This window comes from Pangasianodon hypophthalmus, chromosome 3 (genome assembly GCF_027358585.1).
Source record: "Pangasianodon hypophthalmus isolate fPanHyp1 chromosome 3, fPanHyp1.pri, whole genome shotgun sequence".
Taxonomy (NCBI): Eukaryota; Metazoa; Chordata; class Actinopteri; order Siluriformes; family Pangasiidae; genus Pangasianodon; species Pangasianodon hypophthalmus.
The window spans coordinates 2751306-2777500 of record NC_069712.1 but is presented as its reverse complement, the minus strand read 5'-3'; the positions used below and the strand labels follow the sequence as shown (position 1 = coordinate 2777500).

The window sequence follows — 26195 nt, the reverse complement described above, 5'->3', positions numbered from 1 at the left end:
ATGGGGAAAGTTCCTGGTATTCAGAACCGTGTTACGCACCTGCCTAGGCTTGCTTATTTATTTATTTATTTATTCCTTTATTCTGATTATTAAAATCACCTGCATGTAGTTCACATCTCTGAGGTTTTTCAGTATCTTCTAGATCACTGCGTTTATACCCAAGAAATTGCCTTTAAACCCCAAAAAAGGAGGAAAAGAGAAAAAAAAACAATTGTATTGCAATCGCAATTGTATTGTTAACGTCTGAAGTTTGAATACTAATACTAACTACTTGAAATTTCCTTATTAAATCCTCTCTACTCAACTTTAAATACGGCAGTGACTTTTTTAGTGACAAAATCTAAAAGTGTGAAATGAGACGGAAGCTCAGGTGAAGTACAGATTTGTAAACACAGTAACAGCGTAACCGCACTTTGTTCGTTTGTTCATTTCCACATCTGAGTTTTATTCCTGTATCGCTAAATGGTGTTAATAACCCTGTTCTGATGAATACACACTTCACATGTGATATTTTGAGGAAAAAACATAGTTAAAGAGGAGTTTGTTACGCGTGTGTGTGTGTGTGTGTGTGTGTGTGTGTGTGTGTGTGGCTGAATGGTGTGAATGCAGCGTTAGTGCCTCATTACGACGTGTGAGGCAGATGGACAGATGGAGGAGGGATGGCTGGATTTAGACAGAGAGAGAGATGGAGAAGGAGAGTGTGTTCCACACAGATTAGCTGCTCAGTCTGCCCGTGTTCTACACACACACACACATTCACATTCACATAGCCTGACAGACTGACATACACTAATAAAACAAGAGAGATGGATATAAGCCGTCTCTGGTGTGTGTGTGTGCCTGTATGTGTGTGTGTGTGTGTGTGTGTGTACGAGTCGTGGTAGTAGTGAGCTTTTATGTCTTTACCAATAAACTCGCCTCGTCATAACTGTCATTGCTAATATCTAAGGAAAGAAATGGTACGGCCTCGTGCGTGTGTGTGTGTGTGTGTGTTTATATGGGAAGGCTACATTGCTCTTTACATTAGCTGGGAGCCTTCTGGGGTCTCACACACACACACACACACACACACACATATATACAGCCTGAAAAAAGACATGAAACAGACATGGACATGTGCAAAAACACACACCATACCTTTGATGCAGGCCTGAACAAATTCACCCACCACACATACACACACACACACACACACACACACACTTACTTTAATGAAATAGTATTTATACACTCATCAAACATCCTTAACATGCCATAATGTCTCTTTATACAGCTCAGCTGTTGTGTGTTGTTTATTTTGTCTGTGTGCCTGTGTGTGTGTGTGTGTGTGTTTGTGTGTGTGTTACGAGTTCATATTTAGCAGCTGCCTCTCCGTTTCCGCTCACTCGATGTTAGAGGAAACAGAGAAACAGACACACACCAATCACTGCCAGATATTTTTCTTATTATCCAGCGTTTCAGGCTTCGGCTTCCCCACATGAGTTAGCTAACTTGCGGCCGACCGCATTCGTAAACACTGTCGTGAGCTATGCTAACATTTATGAAGGCTCTGTATTAAATCGGGTTTGTAGTAGCAAGTCTGAGTGCGTGTCTTCGAGACATTTCTCCACTCAGAAGAACTGATAAAGCTCCTCAGATGCCTGGAAGCTTTACTTTAAGATTATGCAGCAAAAAAAAACATCTTAGCAAGTGGAAATATTTTGAATATAGTTGAATTTATCTAATATTTTTTCCTATAAGATTATTAAACTTATTTCTAGACATTTTTACTCATTTCAAGCTTGGAATTTTCTTATTCTATTGGCAGATTGCTTTTTTTTTTTTGCAAATTTTCTAGAAAAAAAATGAAATTATTTACCAATAGAATTAAAAAAAATACATAAAGCTAAAGCGTGAAATAAGTAAAAATGTCTAAAAATAAGTTTAAGAATCTTATATTTGGTTTATTGTAATTGTTTAATAGGAAATATGAAATAAAAATTTGACTATATTCAAGATATTTTCACTTGGAAGCAGGAAGTCGGAGCTCGGAATGACGTCATTTTCAACCTCCATGCATTTGAGCTACAAAGTGGGGAAAAAAACATGGACGCCTTTATGGTCGTCTTTTGTTAGCAACAAGCTAGCTAGCTGACTGTGATGAGTGATGTATATTTCCTCAAAACAGTAACTTGTATAGTCAGGATTATAGATTTAACAAGCAAATATGTCTTTATATTGAATAAAACTAAAACTAATACGTGTACATTCAGTATAATGCGTTTAAAGGTAAGAAGTGCTGCTGTGTTTATTGTTTACGGTGAGCAGCCATGTTGATGTGACATTACGCGATGAACCCGGTGCTGAGGAAACCTTCCCGACTTCCTGAGTAGGAATTCCCAGTCGAGGGAGCGTTTTCTTTGTTTTTTCCTGATCGGAGCTCAGGATTTACGACCAAATGCCAAAATCTATATAAACATTTTTCTATGGTGTTGTGAGGAAACAGAGTATAATCAGTGACAGTGTTACTGTTACCATGCCAACGTTGATTATTTTCCTATAATAGCACATCTTGAATTCTTTTATTATCTTATACTGCAACAATTATCCAATGCTAACAAAATGTCATTCCTTAAAAAAAAAAAAAAAAAAAAAGTCTTACTTTTTATCAGTTTGTAGTTAAATATATAAATAAATGCTGTTCAGTGTCCATGAAACAAGTTGTCACTTACGTTATAGCAGCTATAAACACTCGTTCCCTCATCAACCTCTCTTTTTTCTCTCTCTGTCTTGAAGTTAATAAGACTTGCCAAGATTGTCACGTTACTGAGAAACATGCAGGGTATAAACTCGTCTGTCCTGAAGATGTCAGAACACTTACAGCTTTACCTCTGACACTGGAGACTCCTTCCATAAATGTTACAGTAAAGATCTCCTTACAGAAAACTTCATCTTATTAACAAATTTTTAAGCTGTTTATGTGGAGCGTCTGCTGTACGAGTCCCTGTGAACGAGCTGTTACTATAGAAACCATGACATATTAGACCGAGTGCGTTAATATACGTAAACAAATGCTAACACTGGAGACTCCTTCCATAAACGTCTCCATGCAGACAATTTGTTTATTATTAATAGTAGTAGCAGAGGTAAAAATGATAAGAAAATTAGTACTTTCTTAGGGAATAACCTGTTAGGAAGAAGTAAAGAAGTAATAAGTAGAATATAAAGATAAAAATAGAAAGATGATATAAAACATGCTGTAACTGTTCCTCTGTTTTTCCAGTGTTTCACATTTTCGAATGAGTTGGACAGTTTCCACATTCTCTACTGATCAAAAGTTGCCTAGAAGAGCAGATGGAACGTGAAGAGTCTTTTAACGGAGAAATACGGATAAAGGGAGAAAGCAGAAAAGACGAGTGTTTTATCATTTTAATCATTTGAACATGGGTTAGTGTGCAAGCTGTGGGGAGTCGGTGTTCAGAACACCAGGAGGACACACACTAAATGTCCATCTGCTGCTCATTAGACATGAAACAGTGGAGTTAGCATTCAGTCCACTGATAGTCCACCTCTCTGTCGTTCTCACTTGTTTTTCCTTTTCTCTTTTTTCTTTTCTTGACATGTTAGACCACCCATTAACCAGCCAACTTGCAGGACAAATCAGCACCTAATCACATTCATACACACAGAAACACACACAGAAACACACACAGGGACGCGGGAGGAAGTTCGGAAATGGGTTGCTGAGACATGCATGTCTACTCACCATGTCCTCCCAGACACACAGAGGGGTCGTTGTGTTTGGAAGCCCCCCGGCTGCCCCCCCAGCTGCCCCCCCAGCTGCCCCCTGAATTCCCCCCCACTGTCTCTTTTCTCTACCCTGCAGGTATTACGGCCAGTGAAATAGCTTTCCTCTAGCAAACAGCCTGCAATGGCATCTGTACCGACGTGTGAAGTTTATAATCTGACGTGATTTGGGAATTTTTTACAATCTGTCCTGATTTGGGAATCTGTTACAATATGTAGTGATTTGGGAATCTTTATAATCTGTCATTTGGGAATATTTTATAATCTGTTATGATTTGGGAATATTTTACAATCTGTCCTGATTTGGGAATCTTTTATAATCTGTCACGTTTTGGGAATGTTTTATAATCTGGCCTGATTTGGGAATCTTTCATAATCTGTTATGATTTGGGAATATTTTACAATATGTCCTGATTTGGGAATCTTTTTATAATCTGTTGTGATTTGGGAATCTTTCATAATCTGGCGTGATTTGGGAATCTTTTATAATCTGGTGTTATTTGAGAATCTTTTATAGTCTGTCACGTTTTGGGAATGTTTTATAATCTGTCATGATTTGGGAGTCTTTTATAATCAGGCGTGATTTGGGAATCTCTAACAGAATATCATGATTTGGGAATCTGTTACCATCTGGCATGATTTGGGAAACCTTCAATTTCTGATGTGATTTAAGGATCTATAATCTGCAGTCAAGAGTGAGAAGAGGATTAAGGAGGAAGGAAGGGAGGGAAGGAAGAAGGGATGATTAGATGTTAACATGAGTTAGTGAAGTGTGCAAGCCTTTATAAGATGTTGAGAAAAAGCAGATGGAGGTTAAGGGATCTAGGGAGGGGAGAGAGGAGTGTTAACAATTTAACACGGGTTAGTGGAGTGTGTAAATTTTAGGAAGTGAAAGGAGGAAGTGAAGGATAGATAGATAGATAGAGAGAGAGGAAAATGAAAATGGCCCTTTTCAGTGCTGGTAACTGGACCTGAGAGTTGTCCAGCTTAAAAGGAAGGAGAGATAGAAGATAGCGCGAGGTGAAGAGAAAGGTGATCCTAAAGAGAAGGTGCATTTGGAGTGGTGTGTGTGTGTGTGTGTGTGTGTGTGTGTGTGTGTATGGGAGTGTGAAGGGGGTTTCAGTCTCTTATCTGATGACAAACAGGTATCATAAATATCCAGCTCATGGTTTACAGGAAACACACATACACACACACACACACACACACATATACACAAAAAAAAAAGAAAAGAAAACATCACCATAACATACTGCTCTCCTAACCATCACAGATAAAAGATTATGGCTGAGCAGATACACTATGGTTACACACACACACACACACGCACACACACACACACACACACACACACACACAGCTCAGCTACTTTTGCCACTTAGTTCATTCAATAGATCTCTAATAGGCGGATTTTAAAGAGCTGCAATAAGCAGTCGGTCACACACACTCAGATGCTGAATGGGCCTTTTGTAGTGTAGGAATGCACACACACACACACACACACACACACACACACACACACCCGTAGCTCGACCATAGTTGGCCTCACATACTTGTAGGCATCTCGTTTGTCGTCGAGATAAGCCGAGCTTGTGCGAAGCAAGCGCCGTTGTGCTCACACACACACACACACACACACACAAGCATGACTGACAGATTCTTGTGTGTGGAAGGCTTTAGCTCGGATCTGACGATTTCTCGCCACATTTGTCTGACAGCGGCTCACTAAGCCTCTGCGGTCTGCGCGTGTGCGTGCGCGTGTGTGTGTGCATGTGCGTGTGTGTGTGTGTGTGTGTGTGTGTGTGTGTGTGTGTGTGTGTGTATAGATCTCTGAATGGACATATGAGGCTCTAAGCCTCTCCCAGGCTGCACCTGAGTCCTGCACTCGTTGCCCGATCACGGCGATATCCCAGCATGCCTCTGTTTTCTCCACACAGAGTTGAGGATAAAGAGTTATCACGCTGGCGCTCTTTTCTTCTCCTCCGTCCTCCGTCCTCTTTTCTTCTCCTCAGAGTTTGCTTTCCGTCTTCTGTCGGTTTTGGACGTGAGACGAGACGAGGCCTGGTTGTGTTTGCCGAGCGAAAATCCCCTCATGTCTCTCCGCTAAGTTTCTCTCACAAGTTGCGTTTCTGTCCAAATGTTTTGCAATGTTTCCATCAGCTACTTGTTGTGTTAAATATTCATAACACTTCATAACAAAGACTGCGGGATTGTGGGTAGTCCATGCACACGGACTTTGTCCTCCATTTTTCAGCACTGATTCATCAATCTGTTTTTGATTAGAAACATCATTTCATTTAATTAAATTCCTCTGAAGGTTTATTTTTCTGTTTCTGTTTTTTTTTTTATCTGAATGTGTCTGTTCTGACAGATCATCTCAGACAAAATCATTTGTGCCCTTTTGTGTAACTTTTAATATTTTTAAAAAAATTTTATTCATCATGAACTGCCATTTTTACATAATAATAACATTTTACTGACGTTGTTAACTGACATGAATAAATCACAAACTACAGCATTAATACATGATTATGAGTAATGTAATTTTATTTTATTTTTTAAATAAACTAAATAATCAGACCAATGTTCTTACCATCAACAATTAAGTCCACAATGACCAACACTGTAAACACACATACACAAAAATAAAAAAAAAGAAAAAAATTCAGTTCAATTTTATTTGTATAGCGCTTTTAACAATGGTATTATTAATGAAAAATCTAAATTTTCGGTAATTTCTTTTTTCTAAATTCTTTTTTCTTACATTAAAGTAAACCACATGTAAACATCACATTTATACATTTAACTTGGTGAATTGTATTTATTTTTATTATTTTTTGCACAGATTACAGTGAAATTTTCACAGACAGAAACAAAATGTATCAGGTGTTCCTCAGGGCTTGACTTTAGGGTATGTCAAACTTTGAGTTTTTATGTTTTGGCCAGTTTTCTCGGTGGCTTGATGGAGGTTTGTTGATTGTTACGTGTCTGTAAAGCACATCAAAACATGCCTGAGATTTTACGCTTCACAAATAACCTTGATGTGACTTGATAATGTCTAAAAACACTGGCGGAGGCTGCTCTGCAGTGACGTGGAAAGAAGGAATATATGGATTTATTTGAGTTTCATCGTTGTTATTTATCCTGATTGTTGTAGAAATTGGGGGTGGGGTTTGAGGAAATATCCCTAAATAAACTATTCTAATTAATGTATTTTTTGATGAAGTTGGATACTAATATGATTGTTTTTAAATCATTAACAGCACAATCTTCCATCAACCACAATAAATCTTGCTGTGTTGATAAGCGTTACGACAGATCCATTGAAACGTTAAATTAAGAAGCTCTAATGGAGAGAATTACGTTTTATCTGATAAACCAGAGCTACTCTTTCTTTCTCTCCTGCAGTAAACCTCCTGAGCTCAGAGTTTAGCTAGCTAGCTTTAAAATGGAGATGGGGGGAAAAAAGCTAGTAGCCAAAAAAATGTGATTAAACAAATTAAGAGACATGTTCATTCAAAATTTTTATTCCTATGTTTATGAACATCATTATAGCACAGTTACTGCGTAAAAAATGTTATCTGAGATTGAATAACGTTTTTATTGGAGTAATTGTGCTATAATGGTGTTTATAAATGGGATGTATAATGAGCTGTGCTGTATATGTGTTATATTAACCATCCTCCAATTTGGAAAAATATCCCGCCCAGCTCCGCATGTTGTTCAGACATATTTGTATTCCTGTACAGTCTAGAGACGAGACGGTACGTGGCAATGCGACAAAACATTACTAAGTAAAGAAGGGAGTAAGCTGTGCTTCGATGCTGGTTTCCAGTTTTCTTATGAATAAGTGTGAGAAAGCAGCTTGTCCCGACTCTCCCCCTGAAGAGCCTGTGTTTATTGAGGCCAATTAAGGGTGTGAAATGTGATTGTGCTTGGCAGGTGAGAGAAGGTTATATATATATAACACCAGGTTTGTTAGCGTTGATTCACAGAGAGCTAAAGTGAGAGAAAAAAAATGGAGAGAAAGATGATGCCACAGAGTGTTCACTCGATGTAGTGTGACTCAGAGAGGAATTTTTGTTCATATGTCGTGATATTTATAGATATCAGATTCATTCAGTCATGAAGGGTCTCACAGGGCTGTCTGATGTATCGTTTATTAATTATCACGATGAGATTCTGATGTATTGCTCTGCTCATATATTGCACATGATGATGATGGTAATGGTGATGGATGGCAAAAATATTTTGTGTTATATTGTATCAGGGAAAAGAGAAGATGGCAGATGGTAAACCATTTTGTTTTATTTCCACGGCTACCTGCTGGTGTCCAGGGCTCAGGACAGATCCATCCCATCATCCTCCAATACTGTTTCCAACAGCGACCACCTGCAGTCGTCTGATTGGTCCCTGGCTGTGGTTTCCAGTGGTAATGGGTGGAGGCCTGAGGCCAGGTGTGTGTGTGTGGGCAATGCCAGATTTCTTCCTGATCCAGACTTCACAAGGGAGGCTAATGAAAGCGCTTTAGGGGTGTGTGTGTGTGTGTGTGTGTGTGTGTGTGTCCACCCCAATGTCCCAAAAGGTTCTCTGGCACCATCGGTTGGTTTAATACTGAGAGATTACGCTTCTCCTCTGAGGTAATGCCTCACAGGAAAAAGAGAAAAAGATGAAAAAGCGGTTGAAGCAGTGGACAATTTAACCCACTGAGCAGTTACATCTTTATAACACACAGATCCGGAAATTGCAAACACCGTCAAGGTCATTTACAATGTCAAGGAAAAGTGTGTGTTGAAAATTGGGGAAGTGGTCATAGTGCACAGATAAGAAAAAAAAAAAACAGAACAAATAACAACATATTACATCACACTGATATTGAAAACAAACACAAAACAAGCGTGCACACACACACACACACACACACACACATCAACAAACACTGGCATTCTCCATCAGAACAAAAAATATTCACCATGAAACTCCATGAAACACCAACAGTCACCATCAAACCCCAACATTCTCTATTAAATACCAACACCTGACCACCGCACACTGACATTACACCATCAAACACCAATATTAACCATCAAACACCAACATTAACCATCAAAGTCCAACATTCTCTATTAAATACCAGCAACTGACCATCGCACACTGACATTACACCATCAAACACCAACGTTTACACCAACATTAACTATCAAACACCAACGTTTACACCAACATTAACCATCAAACCCCAACATTCTCTATTAAATACCAAAACCTGACCATCACACACTGACATTACACCATCAAACACCAACATTATCCATCAAACACCAACATTTACACCATCAAACACCAACATTAACCATCAAACACCAACATTATCCATCAAACACCAACATTTCACCAATATTAAGCATCAAACACCAACATTTACACCATCAAACACCAATATTTACACCAACATCAACTTTCAGAAAACATTTCACCATCAAACACCAACATTACATGATTAAAGACCGACATTTACACCATCAAACACCAACATTTACACCATCATACACCAACATTTCACCATCAAAAAACAACATTTACACCAACATTAACTTTCAGATAACATTTCACCATCAAGCACCAGCATTTCAAAATCAAAGACCAACATTACACGATCAAACATTCAACCATCAAAGACCAACATACACACCAACAATTGCCAACAAACAGCATTTCACCATCAAACAACAACTTTACACCACAAAAAACACCAACATTACACTATCAAACACCAACATTTACACCAATTGTCATCAAACACCAACATCAATCACTGATATTTACAGTAACTTGTCATCAAACACAAATTTACTATCAAACACCAAACATTCGGCCACATCGTAGAGTGGGATCATTGTGTATAGCACTGAGTAAAAGAACAGAGAGTTATAGTGAACACACACACACACACACACAGGTGTTAAACCCCAACCCGAGTGTGTTGGTCAGTTGTGAGTGTTGTGAGAACAGTGTGTGTTGTGTACAGTGTGTATTGTGTATTGTTATTGTGGTTCTGTAGGATTTTATTTCCGAAATCACTCCCAGATTGTCACTTCGGAAAAACAACGGAGCAGTGTCTGGATTTTTTTTTATATTTTCCCAGGACTGAAAAATCCTTAGTGGTGTTTTTCCATTGCAAACTCGCATAATGAGCGTCACATCGTAAATATATGAGCACAGGCGTGAAGCGTAACACACGCACACACACACACACACGTCCCTTGCTCGGATAATGAAGGACTAACATCATGGAAATTGTCGCCTTTCCGTTATCGATTTCTCGCTCGTTCTTTGTGGCGTGTCGAGGAACAGAAAGCCGGAGCGCTGATCAATAGCCTGGAAGTGCTGCTTGTTGTTTTTACTCCTCTACCTCCCTCTCCCACTGTATCTCTCCCTCTTTTCTTTCAGGATGAATGAAGGATCTGCCCCCCCACTCCTTTCTCTCTCTCCACTCCTTGTTTCCTGAGCAGTGTGGTTTTTCTTTTCTCCCTCCGCGAGTGTCTGGGTGTTTTTTAGCGAGTGTGAAATTAGCGCCTGAATGGCGTCGCTGTAAAGAGGCAGGATTAGCGTCACTCACGCGTCGCTCTTAAAGACAAATTAACCGCTCATTCATCTGAGATCCAAAAAAACAGACGAGTGAAGGAGAGAGGGAAAGGAGGTATTTAACCACGAGAGAATGAGAGGAAAAACAGACAAGCCACTTAGCCAAATCTCTCTCTCCTTTCTTTCTTTCTTTCTTTCTTTCTTTCTTTCTTAGTTTTCCTGTCTTTTCTTTCTTTTTCTCACTTTTTTCTCCTTTTTTTTTGTTTTGGAGCTTTTTTTTATCCTTTTGTTGCATTAGTGCCTTTCTTTCACTCTTTATTTCTTTATTTTTCATTTTTATCATTTATTTTACTTTCTTTTTTATTGTTTAATTTTTGTCTCCCTCAGTCATTCAGTCTCACTTCTTCTTCTCAGTCCTTTCTTTCTTTCTTTCTTTCTTTCTCTCGCTTTCATTTTCTTTCTTCACTCTGCACATTTCTTCACCGTGTTAAATAGCACACACACACACACACACACACGGCATGGGTGACTTTACTAGCAGTGTTTCTTTGTGTGTGTGTGTGTGTGTGTGTGTGTGTGTGTGTCTGTGCATGCGTTTGTCTGTGTTTGTGTGTGTTTGTGTGTGTGTGTGTGTGTGTGTGTGTGTGTGTGTTTGTGGTCAGCACACAGTGGAATCTGCTCTGTCCATTTGGACTGCGTTTGGCTGGAACTCTGTGGATGATCACAGCTGACCTTCCAAATGTTCAGAACCAAACTGTAGAGAACTTTTCCCATCATCCACCAATCACGTCGCTCGATAACTGTGCCCACAGCCAATCAGATTCAGCGCTGTGTTATTCCATTATGAGATAAGGGGCGTGTCCTAACCACTAACGAGTGACGATGTTCAGAGCTCAAAAGCTCAAAGCCTAATCTGCAGCTAGCTAGCTCAAACAAGCTAATTTATTACATCACTGTTATTATTTTTAAACTAAACTATTTTAATAATAAAACTTAAAATCTATTTAAACTTGACACATAATGTACTTGCAGTGCATTATGGGTATAGCATTTAGCTTTCCTAGCATATTCTAGTATTTAGAACAGACATAAACTTTTTTCCTTATATAGGAAAATAAGCGGAGTGACTGTTACCGAAGTGTTTGATTCTCCTTTTACCATGGCAACGGACCAACAAAAACAGTTTATTTATTTATTTATTTAATAGTGTATTTAATAAATAAAATACATTAAAAGATTTATAAATAGTGTTCAGGTCACATTTGTACGTGGTTTCAAAGTGGATTAAAGCTCCATTTCTGCTCTAGTGACCGTCACAGGTCCGTGGAGGTTCGGACTACTTGGCGTACACACGCCTGCCTCGTTACCATGACAACCACTGAGTGTAATGCACTTAAGGAAAATAGAAAATCGGATTTCTTTAGAAATAAATCAGATTCACGCGGCGGTGTGAACGAATCTGAGGGCACGGATTACAGCAGCGTCTCTGTTTTTAAATCTGAGAAAGAATTATTTAAAGTTTATTATGCGCACAAAATCAGTCAGTGTTGCGCCGAGGATATGACTGTGTGTGTGTGTGTGTGTGTGTGAGTGTGTGTGTGTGTGTGTGTGTGTGTGTGTGTGTGTAGCCTTTGGCAGATTGAAGTTGGCTCTCCAGTGCAGCAGCTGCAGTGTAAGTGGTCCAGGGCCTCATGGGGGGTTTAGTGTGTGTGTGTGTGTGTGTGTGTGTGTGAAGATTCTGGGAATAGGATTGACTTTATATTATTGCGGTATTTTTTAAATGTATTTTATGTTTTTTTTAATTTACTTATTTAGCCGGCTTATTTATAGAGCACAACATTTACATATTTACGCATAAATAACTCATTGAGAGAAATTTAAATTAGGAGAACAATTTGAATAATAAACTGATTAAACTGACAATAAGTGAAAAGTGCATTTAATCTTTTTTTATTTTAAGAAATTAAGAAAGAATCGTAATAATAAAAATGATTAAATGCACAGTAAGAGAAAAGTGCATTTGTTATAAAAGAAAATTAAAAAGAAGGAAACAAAGTCCAAAGTAATCTAACGCCATGTATTTTTTAAGATATAATATTTTATTATAAATGTAATATGTTACAATTTCAATTATTTAAAATGCAAATTTAATTTTCTGTGGATAGAAAAAACACATATATACACACACACACACACACACACACCAGGTAGTTTTATAAAACATTTTTTAACATTTCTTAAAGGTGCAATAGTCAATTTTTTAAATTTCTTTCTAATATAAATAACCTAAAAAAAGATAAAAATACTGATTTAAGCCTCGACCTCAGAACACTTCCACTACACGGCTGAGGAAACCTGTCTGTAAATCATTATGAGCCGAATTTGGCGTGTTTGTACTGTTATAACTCGCATCTGAGTGGCTGAATCTTTTAGCTAACATGCTTATAGCAGACTTTAGCGTTCATAAGAGTTTATTAGAAGGAAATCAGGACAGCGACTGCACTCGGAAACGTCCTTGTGAATCATGTAAGCCGAACTCTTTGCGTGTTTATAGAGTTATAACTCGGCTTTCATGCAGTTAAATGTCGCTTAAAAGTGATGTCATGAACTCTAGTTGAATCCCCGCAGGTTCTGGGGGGCGGAGCTTTGTGTACACAGGGTTCGAATCTTATTCAGCGTCTCGTATTTAACCGTTAGAAACCGCATCTTGACAAATCTTAGCGAATGCACCTTTAACCAGCATTTCAAGTTTAACAAACTGAAAGCATTTAACCAGCGTTTTTTTTTTTTTTCCAGACTGTCTATGTGTTTGAGTATATATATTTATGAATGTATGAATAGCGAAATGAGTAACCTACTCTTCAGGGACTTTACGAAACATTTTATTTAGCTCTATTAAACAGCAGCCATGAAAATCCAACACACTTACACTACTAGTTTCGTTCTTCACAATGTTTGCGAGTTAATTTTAAACGAAGAGCATTAGCTAGCTACGTTAGTTAGCTTGGAGGGAGTAGGGTTGCGTAGCTAAAGTACGCTTTTTGTTTTCATTGCCTCAGAATTCTTCGTTAATTCACAAAACTGACACACAGCATAAGAGCTGTTAGCTGTTCCGCTCACCTAGCTTTGCCTAGCTGTTATTTTCCGCTAGCGATGAACTCCTTGTCCTGAGTTTTATGTTTAAGATGTTTTATCGCTTGTGTTGTAGGAAGATGCTGTAGTTCCTCCTCTTGATATTTTGCGTCTTTGATCGTGAAATACGTCCAGATTCGTGTCATGTAGACATTAGTGCAACAATGTACACTAGGTTTACGTCAAGTAGTAAGAGTTAGTATCAGATGTTAATGCTTTTACAGGTACGAGGAAATGAGCGCAGTGTAGGTATCGATTCATCCCTTTTTAAATAAAGTTCTTGAAACATTTTTGAAGCACAACATATAACATAAGGCAACATACGATATATTGTGTTTTGCTGTTTGAATTCAGAACCGCTAAAGAAAAAAAAATGGTAATTTTTTGCTTTTCAGTAGACTGAGTGAAACCCGACTACATTAGTTCACTCTGTACTGAGTGAGTATCATCCATATCTATTGTGTGTGAGTGTGTGAGTGTGTGTGTGTGTGTGTGTGTTTAGGTTTGATCCGATCTCCTGCTGGTGTGCACTGAGCTTTTCTCAATAGTTGCATTGAATCAAGTCTTATATTGTTGCATTTGGTATTCCGTCTCAGCGTGAATCCCAGACAAAAAAAGAGAGAAAAAGATTTCAGCCAAGTTTAAGTTCATGTTTATTGTCATCTTCACTCCAAGGCATTAAAATGCAATGAAATGCATGCGGTTGGTCTGGCTGTGGCATCGTCGTAAAAATAAAGAAGAAAATGTCATTAAAATTTTATGAAGTAGGATAAAATATAGTGTAAAATACACTGAATACATTAATAACATAAAAGAGTGAATACATAAAAAAAACAAACTAAATCCCACGATGCATGCAGATTTATATGGAGATATATATATATATATATGAATTTTAATGTGCACTTATGTATACGTTCATGCACAGATAAAATCTATGAATGCATGCACATATACAATGTGCTATAAGAAACTAATACGCAAGTGTGCCTGCATGCAAAGAGTCCATGTCTGTGCTTGTGCATGAATGCATGTTGGATTTCCTGTGTGCATATTTTGAAATTTTATGCATGCACATTAAACTGATCTTTTATACATGCACACGTGCATATAATTTAAATTCATGTGGTCGAGTTCATGTTATTGTGTTATTGTTAACATTTCATATGTGCATATGTTCATGCATGCATATTATAGCTTGTGCATCTGTGTGAATACATGCATACTGAAATGTGTGTTTATGCATATAATCATGCATGCATATTGTACTTCATGTGTGCATAGGCTCATGCATGCCTGTTAAAGTTTACGTGCATGTGTGCATATAATCATGCATGCATATTAAATTCATATATGCATATGTTCGTGCGTGCATATTAAAGGTGTGAATGTGTGCATGTAATCACGCATGCATATTAGAGATAAAGTGCATGTGTGCATGTGTACACATGAATCTAACTGAGTCTGTGCTCTACTAGCACTTTGTAGCTAAACAGAGTTTGAAGATAACAAAAAAAAAACATTAATAACCATATATCCATGCACGTAAGTCTGGTCTTATTCATGTCTTATTATCTCTTATTCATCTTAAATTATGCCTGACTCACACATCGAGTTCAGGCTGGAATATTCACATTAAATTTGGCCGCGTGAACTCTAAGAGCCGAGTGAAGGCACCATGACTACTTTAACCCAGTTAACTCTAATAATTCGTCAGTATCATCTGTATCTGGTGTGTGTGTGTGTGTGTGTGTGTGTTTAGGTTTGATCCGATCTCCTGCTGGTGCGTGCTGAGCCTTTCTGCATTGAATAAAGTCTCATATTGTTACATTTGGTATTCGAGCACAGCATGAATCCTTAGAAAAAATGCAAAATAGTTTATTGTCATGTCTCCACTCCAAGGCAGTAAAATAGAACGCTCGGGATCTTATAGCTACATCAAGTTACTACATTTCTCTCAAGGTCCTTTTCACATTTGCTGGGTTTTTTCATACTCTGGGGTTGTTTGTTGTGAGAGTTCAGTACTGTTTCTAGAGAACCGATCCTTGGTCCTTGTGATGTTGGTGGTCTGGGGCTCACTGGGGCTCAACAGAAAGCGTGTGGACGCTAATCGCTCTCAGCGCTGCGTACCGAGCAACGTGATTGGCTGAACTTTCTGTTGCAAGTTAGGTGATGGAGAGGAAACGGTTGCTATGATCAGCGGAGGAGATGAACTCTTTACACTGCGTTCACACTAGTGACAAGCGACATGTGAGCTGAGATTTTCTCAACTTTATGCTAATTAGCTGTGACGCAGTAAAGCGAGAAATCCAAACGATTAGCTCGAATGATTCCTCGGATCTGTCTTATGGAGCAATATCGTGTGATCTGACGTTTTTCCATTTGCTCTCTCACACCTGTAGTTTCTTCCTGCAATCATTTCCTGTGTAATGCCGCACTGGGAAGAAAAAAACAGAAGAAAAACTTATAATCATCTCATTCTGTACTATACGACCTGTTATTAAATGCGTTAGAGACATTATGAAGAAAAATAAAGCTTGGAAGGAAGTAGCAGAGATCGTCTGTGCCTCTGCAGAGTGCATGTAGGTGTTACAGGTAGCTTGTGCTGCTAATCTGCTAACATAAAGCCTGGTGTGAAACATAAAACAACTGATTCGTCTGTTATTTCATTTCTGTTTAACTAGTTAGAAGAAATTATTATATTATATTACAGATATATAGGTATGTAGGTATATGGTGGTGTCTCAGGTGAGCATACAGTTAGCTTGAGCTGCTAATCTAATAATAACGAAGTTAATATGAAGCATGTAACGTACATTAAGCAACCAATTTTCACACTTTCTTACAATATTAGATTAAAAATGTAAGATTTTTTATTGTCAGATACAGAATTATATACAGTGTATAACTTGCAGTGAAATGGAAACCTGGCCTACTCCTCTTTAGACTGTGCATTAAATACTAAATTAAATTTAAAATTTAAAAATCAGAAATAAGATAAGAAATATGAAATATATGTTCAGGAATGTCGAATTTAGTAAATTTAGCTCTAGTAGCTAGAACTCCTACATGATAGCATCCAAAAAACGCTGTTCTACTTCTCTACGTGAGTGATGGTACTAAAGGAATTTAAGAATAACATGTCGGCCATTTTGCAAACTTGCGTGCAGATTCGTCTACGTGAAAGAAAACTTGCGATTCTAAGCCCCGCCCACAAACGAGCCCAGAATCAGTCTTGAGTACAGACTCGAGTGTCAAGTGTTGAGTGTAGATTAGCTAACGATGATTTTAATATAAATGGTACAGCGTTATTAAGACGTCCTCTTAACCACGCCGTATATCAAGAAGCTTGTAACGTTCTAGCACATGAAGAACGTTCTCCGCTTTCAGAGCTCCGCCCCTTTCTCAGAAGCTTTCTGCTGAATTGTGGAGCAGGTTTTTATTTTTTTCCCCGCTGTGTGATGCTCAGTGTCTTCCTCGCATCGTGAGTGAAATAAATGTCCTGGGATTTCTTCGACGTTGAGTTTTTCTTTCCTTTTTCTTTTGACATTTATTTCGGGAAGGTGTTCTAGAGTTAGAGAATAGCTCAGAGAGACGTCTCGGAATGTGGAACGTCAACAGAAAGAGCTGCGAAATATCGCCAAAAATCACGCCATTTCCCCCAACGTATTATCTGAAAATAGAAAATGTGTGTGTGTGTGTGTAAGTGAGAGTGTGTGTGTGTGAGTGTGTGAGTGTTCATAACATCTGCATATCAAAGACAGATCTTCCACAGCAGCTTACAAACTCGAGCCTCTTGATCTTTCGGCATTTTCTTTAACATTTCTCCTGTGTGTGTGTGTGTGTGTGTGTGTGTGTGTTAAAGATGGAGTGTTCTGAATTCACAGCACACAGACACAAAGGTCTTATGCTGGAGATCTTAAATATGTAGATGTTAAACACACACACACACACACACACACACACACACGCACACAGATCATAGAACAAGATTGGAAAATATCTGAATGCATACTTTGAGAGATTTCAAGTGTGTGTGTGTGTGAGAGAGAGAGACAGAGAGAGAGAGAGAGAGAAAAGAGAGAAAGAAAACTCTGTCTCTCTCTCTCTCTCTCTCTCTCTCTCTCACACACACACACACACACACTTTGTCCTTTCCTGCTGTACTTGTTTTTATTAAAATAAAAAGTCAGCTCCAACAGAATCAGCTTCTCTTCGGAATAATTCAAATGTTAGCTAACAACTGCAAAATGTCAGACTTCACACACGAGCGTGTGTGTTTTACAGATTTCACACACACACACACACACACACACACAGAGAGAGAGAGAAATCTCATTGATTATCCTCCCATGTGTTCACCTTCTTTTCTTAATGATGTCAAAGCTAAAATAATAACAGGAAGTGTAGATGTGTAAAAACAGGAAGTGATGGATGAATAAATAGATTCTTGGGATGGATGGATCGAGGGGTGGGTGGATGGGAAGATCGATGGATGGACTTTAATGATCCCAAAAGTGAAATTTAGGAATTTTTGTTATTTGGGATGATTTTTTTTGTGTGTTTGTGTAGATGTGTAAAAACAGGAAATGTTGAAGGTGGATCAGTCTATTGATTTTGGGATGAATGGATGGATGGATGGATGGATAGAGGGATTTTAGGATGAATGGATAGATGGATTTTAGGATGGATGGACTTGACTGATCCCTTACGGGAAATTTGGGAATTTATTCTTTAACTTTGGAATGAGTTTCTTTTCTTCATGTAGATTTTTAAAAACAGGAAGCGATGGAGATGGACGAATGGTTGGATGGATGGACAAATGGATGGATGGACTTTAAAGATCTCTAAGAGGAAAATTTAAATTTTCCCAACCAATGACCCAACAACAATGAATTTGTGTGTGTGTGTGTGTGTGTGTGAGAGAGAGAGAGAGAGAGAGAGAGAGAAGACAATGTGTGACGTTACACTCCTCTAGCCTTACACGGCTATTCTCCGCTCGTTTGCGAGCGTCTCATCAGCGTGGAGAATCGTTGTAAATCGAATCGCAGGGCGTTGAGCAGGAAAAGAGCGGAGCGTAATGGCGGAATTATAGATCCCCCCTCGTTCACTTCGGCCTCGTCCCAAATTCACTTAAAGGGGAATCCGTCTTCATTTCTGTGACGCTGATGTGTTGGTGGGATTGCTCAGGCCCATTTGTTTAGTTTGTGTGTGAGAGAGAGAGAGAGAGAGCGAGAGAGAGAGAGAGAGAGAGGGAAAGAGCGAGGGCGAGAGAGAGAGAGAGAGATCGATCGGGTAAGGATGAACTCATCCTGAGAGGAGGAGGTGTAGGGTGAAGAGAGGATGAGATAACAGCACCCAGTCATTATCCTTCATCTGGTGTGAGAGAGAGAGAGAGAGAGAGAGAGAGAGAGAGAGAGAGAGAATGTATAGAAATAAAGATTGCAAAAAAGGGGACAGTTTTTCATTGTGATTTTCAACGAGAGGAGAGAACATGGATGGGAAGGATGGGAAGAAGGGATTAAAGAGGGAAGAAAGTAACTGGCATCAAAAGAGTAGATGAGAAAAGAGAAAGAGAAAAGAGAGTGGGATAAAAGGATATCGAAGAGTAAAAATGGAGGAGAGTATGGAGAGAAAAGAGAAGAAAATGAAGAGAAGAGGAGAATAGAAACTGAGAAGAAATAAGAATAGAAAATATTAGAAATGAACAGAGCTAGAAGAAAGAAGAGAGAGAAAATAAAGGCAAAAATGAAACAAGAGAAATGAAGAGAAGAGAAAGAAGAATGGATAAATAAAAAAAATACAGTAAGAGGGAAGAAAGGAGAAGGGAAGGCAAGAGATAAAACGAGAGAAGAATAAGAGAACAGGAAAGAAAGAGGGATGAAATGAAAGGAGAAATAGGATAGAATGAAAGAAAATATTCATAATTAAAGAAGTGGGGAAAAGGAGAGGAGAAAGAGAATGAAATTAAATGAAGAGAAGAGAGGAAAAGAAAAAGAAAGCTTTGACCTTTGACAACTATTTGGATTCTCAGTCTAATAGCTGTGTGTGTGAGAGAGAGAGAGAGAGAGAGAGAGAGAGAGAGATGTATATGTGTGTGTATATGATGAGTATTTGCAGGAGGTGTTCATTAGTAATGGCGCCCCACACTGAATGCATATATCTGACCTTTACAGATCGATCTCTCACATCAGCTCACAGCTAACATTAAATATTTAACATTTCATAATGACACACACACACACACACACACACACACACACACCACGTCTGAGTAATTACACACCTCCATTCCTGCTTTATTTAAAGTTGAGAATAATCCATACCCTCGCGCCGTGCTGTTAATCAGCTACATTAAGAATTTATTTAATCATTACTGTTTAACTCTTCAACTATAACAGTTTATTTTACTTTATTTTTGTATTTTCTACTTACCTGTTTAATTTAATGTTTCATGTATATCTGTTCATTTGATTAAAATTTTATATTTTTATATTTCCTGTTATGAATATGAAGATGAATTTAAACTGTAGATAACATTTGTTTTTATTTGAGATACCAGTATAAAAACGGCAAAAATTATGTTCTATATTTAGTATTATTTTATTTTATATATCTTAAATACTACTACTAATACTACCACTAATAATAATAATAATAATAAAGTTTAAATTAAATATGTGAGAGAAATCAGAGTCATGTGATTGGGGGCGTGGTCAGAGCTGTGATGGGCGTGGCTAGAGTGCAGCTTGACAAAACAGACAGTGTACATGACTTTTCTTGTATCTGTTTTTCTTTTCTTGCAGAGCTTTGTCTATTGTGTCCAAATGACACACACAAACACACACACACACACACACACAGACACGCACGCACACACACGCAAGAACTTATCTGTCAGCACCCGCATAGGGGTGTGAGGCGAACACACTTCCATCCAGACGATGATACATCTCATGTGTCTGAACATGCCGAGGGGGTGAGAGAGTGAGAGAGACAGAGATCAGGCATAGGGATAGACAGGAGAGAAAGAAAAAATAGAGATGGAGAGAGAGAGAGAGAGAGAGACAAAGACAAAGAGAGAGACAGAGATGGAGGTGTGAACAGAGAGACAGAGAGAGAGAGAGAAACGGAGAGAATCAGGCATAGGGATAGACAGAGAGAAAGGAAGATAGATAGAGATGAAGGGAGAGAGAGAGAGTGACAGAGACAGACAAAGACAAAGAGAGAGACTGAGATGGAGGTGGGGACAGAGAGACAGAGAGAGAGAGAGAAAAACGGAGAGAATCAGGCATAGGGATAGACAGAGAGAAGGGAAGATAGATAGAGATGAAGGGAGAGAGAGAGAGTGACAGAGACAGACAAAGACAAAGAGAGAGACTGAGATGGAGGTGGGGACAGAGAGAGAGAGAGAGAGAGAGAGAGAGAGAAACGGAGAGAATCAGGCATAGGGATAGACAGAGAGAAAGGAAGATAGATAGAGATGAAGAGAGAGAGAGAGAGAGAGAGAGAGAGAGAGACAAAGAGAGAGACTGAGATGGAGGTGGGGACAGAGAGAGAGAGAGAGAAAGTGAAAGAATCAGCCATAGAGACAGACAGAAAGAGATAGATATCTGTGTTTGTGTGTGTGTGTGTTTTTGTTACTAGTGCTAACATTTTTTATTTAACAAAACACAAAAGTGCGACTGAGTTTTTCCTAATTGTCGTTCCAAGATGGCCGGCGTCTCCCGGTGTGCATTAGCAGTGTGTGTTCCTGCGTCACTCTCTGACTCCTCTCAGTGCTGTACGCTCTCTTAAATACGTCTCGGTGTCTCAGAGGACGAGTCGCGGCGCACTTCAGAGTGTGTGAGACAGATTTATTCACACGTTGTCCTAATGGAGAGCAGATATGGAGAGCGTCCTTCAGGCTACAGCTCACACAAATCCACTGAGGATCTGATAAATAGATAGAGAACGTGTGTGTGTGTGTGTGTGTGTGTGTGCGCGTGTGTGTGTGTGTGTGTGTGTGTGTAGGTGCATGTGGGTGTGTTTTGCTCTTTGTGTGCACTAATGATGTCCACAAGTTTGACCTTGTGGAGACAGTGGGCTGGACTTCATAAAGAAAATGTAATACATTTTCACACAAAATTTATTTTCTTTAAAAAAGAGTTTAATGCAATATCTGTGGAATGTTCAAATGGAAACCACACCCCTTTTCTAGCCCCGCCCCTAAGCGCTAGCCATAGTGTTCCTGTTGAGTTAGCGTGTTTACGAGATCGGCCATTTTGAAAGACACAACATATATGAAATTATTCATGAAAAATAAAAAATGAATAATTACAGATAGGATCCGATTGTGTTAATGTGTCTTAGATAATAATATAGAAAAATAACATTATTACGTTAAAATATTCTATTTTAGTAAACAATTAACAGTTGTAATTTTTAATTCCTTCCTTTGATGGTGACATTCTTAAAAAAATTATTATTATTATTATTGTACTTTTACTTTGTCTTTACAGACTGTTACATATTATATATTTTAAAATATTTACACTATTATTTTTTCTTTTTGTCACTGTTATTATTTTATTGCATTAGTAGTATTTACCTATTTTACTTTATTTCTGACTATTTTTGTTCTTTATTTCTCTTATTTTATACATAAAAATACATTAAAAATAAAACCGCAAATGAAATCAGTTAAAATATATTTTATAATAATAATAACATTATTATTATTATTATTATTATTATATATAATAATAATAATAATAATTCAATTGCATTGATTAAATAATATTAATTAAATAAACCACTTGTTACATGTTTATAATTATTATTATTTTTTAATATTTTTATTTATTATTATTTGTTTAATACATATAAATAAAAACATTTATAACATTTCTGACAATAATTAAAGTTACATCAGGTGAAGTGTCTCTTTTTTTTTTAAATGTGAAAGCTTTACACTTTACAGAAATTAATTTGCATATAAATATTAAACAATACAATTCCATGCCTACATTTACTGGGAAAAAATACATAATAAAAGGAAAATAAATTAAATTTTTACAAATTGCAGAAATGTCCTTGAGAATATCGTTCAAAATCACAGTTCTAATGTCAGATAATTACAAAGAACATAGTTAAATTTTTTATTTGTTTTAAAAAAAATTTCTTTGACTATTATACATTAATAACACGTGTAATAAACATTTAGTAACACATGTATAAGTATATCTGACTCGCTGATTTCTTATGTCTGTATTTGAACCCTGACAAAGTGCATATTTAAAAAGCAGTTGTGTGTGTGTGTGTGTGTGTGTATACTTATATTCTGATTTTTTATGATTGTGTATGACATCATCATCGTGGTGTTTGCAGTGCATTATGGGCCGCAATCATTTTTTGGCAGCTTTCAAAAATACTCAGACACAAGAGAAAAGGTTTCATTACTCTCTGCAGTGTGTGTGTGTGTGTGTGTGTGTGTGTGTGTGTGTGTGTGTGTGTGCGAGCAGAGTGCTGATGGCGCACCCCGGTGTGCCACCGAGAGAGAAATTGAGGGGGGGTAAAGAGAGTGTGTGGACAGGAAATGAGTTTGAAAAAGGCAAAAGCAAGATTACACACTGCGGTGGATTAGTCACACACACACACACACACACACACACATACATTTCATTTTCCTAATACTTCCCTCTTGCTCTAGGTTCACAAGTCTACACCTGTTGGATGTGTGTGTGTGTGTGTAGATGGAGAGCGAGAAGCAGTAACACACACACACAAACACACACACACACTCACACACACACACACACTTAGGATTCCTCACCATAAAAGGACAAAACATTGAATTCTTAATGGAAAGTGGTATGCTGTATGAAATTACACATCATCCACAGGTCATCACCAAGCGCTGGTGTGTGTGTGTGTGTGTGTGTGTGTACGTGTGTGTATGTGTGTGTGCGCACATGAGAGAGTTTGGCTGTTCTACACTCCTCTGACCTTCACAACTCTGCAAACACAACCCAGTAATTAAAGGGAATTAAAGGATTTGTTGTTTTTTTCCCCTCCCTATTCTCTCTTCCACACACACACACACACACACACACACACACACACACACACACTCTAGTTTTCTCTCTCTTTGTTTTCCCCTTTGTAGACAGTTCAATTCCAGAGAGCTTCATTAGCATGACTCTTTTAAGACATTGTAAATAAAGCATTAAAAAAATAGCAATGTAAAGTTGTGGCCTGGTTCTGCTGACACGGTGCCGGAGTTCTCCGGAGAACCTTTTAAAGATCCAACTCGCATTTACTAACGAACTGTGTAAAAATAACGAGCTGGACATAACGAGTTGTAGCCCTGACACACCGCCATCTAGAGGACAGCTCCATTTTATCCCACATTAAATTGGACCTCAGACAGCATAAACAGTTCATCATACACACCACTGCAGCCCTTAATCACTTGAGTCACTCTGGTTGTTGCCATGGTGACACAGTGACTCAGACGCCAAGCATCTGACATGATCGGTTCTGGCACCTGAGAACCGGCTCTTCTGCAGTGCAAAGCAGGAATGTTCCACTTTTTTCCATCTCAGATACAGTACCGAAATCAGAGTACTAATTATACCTGATACTGATCCCGTACTGAGTCACTACTGATCCCATACTGATCCCATACTGCTCCATTAATGATCCCATACTGATCTCATCCTGCTCCATTAATGATCCCATACTGATCCCATACTGCTCCATTAATGATCCCATACTGCTCCCATACTGCTCCATTAATGATCCCATACTGCTCCATTAATGATCCCATACTGATCTCATCCTGCTCCGATACTGCTCCATTAATGATCCCATACTGCTCCCATACTGCTCCATTAATGATCCCATACTGCTCCCATCCTGCTCCATTAATGATCCCATACTGATCTCATCCTGCTCCATTAATGATCCCATCCTGCTCCCATCCTGCTCCATTAATGATCCCATACTGCTCCCATCCTGCTCCATTAATGATCCCATCCTGCTCCCATCCTGCTCCATTAATGATCCCATACTGCTCCCATACTGCTCCATTAATGATCCCATACTGATCTCATCCTGCTCCATTAATGATCCTATCCTGATCTCATCCTGTTCCATTGATGATCCCATACTGATCCCATCCTGATCACATCCTGATCCCATCCTACTCCCATCCTGCTCCATTAATGATCCCATACTGCTCCCATCCTGCTCCCATACTGATACCATATTGATTCCATACTGATCCCATCCTGCTCCCATACTGATATCATATTGATTCCATACTGATCGCATCCTGATCCCATACTGATACCATATTGATTCCATACTGATCCCATACTACTCCCATCCTGATCCCATCCTGCTCTCTTACTGATCCCATCTTGCTCCCATCCTGCTCCCATACTGATACCAAATTGATTCCATACTGATCCCATCCTGATCCATTAATGATCCCATCCTGATCCCATACTGCTCTCTTACTGATTCCATCTTGCTCCCATCCTGATCCCATACTGATCCCGTATTAATCTCATACTGATCACATCTTGCTGCCATACTGATCCCATACTAATCCCATACTAATCCCATATTGCTCCCGTACTGCTCCTATACCAATACCAATTTAATAATAATTCAATACTGATCCGATACTGACGCACCTGATTCGACTCTCTGCAAGCTCCTGTTTCTGAATTCTGTGAGATATCGTGATTGGGATGAGTCGTGTCCTGTATTCACAGGCAGTCTCAGTCTAAAAACTAAAAAAAAATCAGTGTGACAGAAAAAGTGTCCAATATGATCCACATAAACTGTGTGTGTGTGTGTGTGTGTGTGTGTGCGATTATGGATTTGTTTTTCAGTTTCACACGTTAAAAAAGGTTTAAACCTGGAAGGTAGAAGATTTATAGAAAAAAAAGAAGTCTCATTTACAATCTGATAGGGAACGTATCTGGTTTAGACTGGCATAATGTTAGAATGGATTAGAATGGAGTGTGTGTGTGTGTGTGTATCTGTGTGTGTGTGTGTGTATCTGTGTGTGTGTGTGTGTGTGTGTTTATTTCTTCATTCCCTTGTCCATCTCTCTGCTTCCGTTTCTCTCTTCGTGCTCTCTTCTTTCGGATTGGTTTGATTTTGATGTTTTATACTTTTATGTTTCTTTTTTTTTACGTTGGTGTTGATTTGCGTTGTGTGTGTGTGTGTGTGTGTGTGTGTGTGTGTGTTCTGTAGGTTCTCCCATGCCATCCCCTCTCTGCAGTCCATCTGATCACTCACTCCATCCTCCGCCCCGCAGCGCCGAGTCCGAGTCGGACGACGAGCTCACACACACGCACTGCAGAGAGCACACACACACTGCGGCCCATGGTAAGGGTGAAGAGACATCCCTTCATCTCTCTTTCTCTATCCTTCTCTCTCTCCATCTCTCTCTCTTTCACTCTCTCTCTCTCATATCTGTCCCTCCATCACTCTCTTCCTCTCTCAATCCATCTTTCTATCTCTTTCAACCTCTTTGACCTACATAGCCCTTTGATGCCTTTTCTTGAACAGGGGGTGGAGTTTAGCTGTCCATCAAAGGAGGGGGCGTGGCTAGAAGACAGGAAGTAGTAATAGACATGAATCACACCGTCTGTACATGTCGCAGCTTTACGTGATCGGTGCAGCATTAATAA

The 26195-nt window shown here is 38.7% G+C and overlaps 1 protein-coding gene across 16 annotated transcripts in view; it reads left to right on the top strand.

Moving 5' to 3' along the window:
* Positions 1 to 26195, top strand: part of tenm3 (teneurin transmembrane protein 3) — a 758992-nt gene that overhangs the window by 536702 nt on the left and 196095 nt on the right. For 11 of the 16 annotated variants that reach the window (XM_053232299.1, XM_053232292.1, XM_053232295.1 and 8 more), the window contains one exon: positions 25756 to 25890. The exons of the other annotated variants lie outside the window; for them this stretch is intronic. In XM_053232299.1, the coding sequence (XP_053088274.1) occupies positions 25756 to 25890 (135 nt within the window). The remainder of the gene's footprint in view (positions 1 to 25755; positions 25891 to 26195) is intronic. 16 annotated transcript variants of the gene reach the window in all.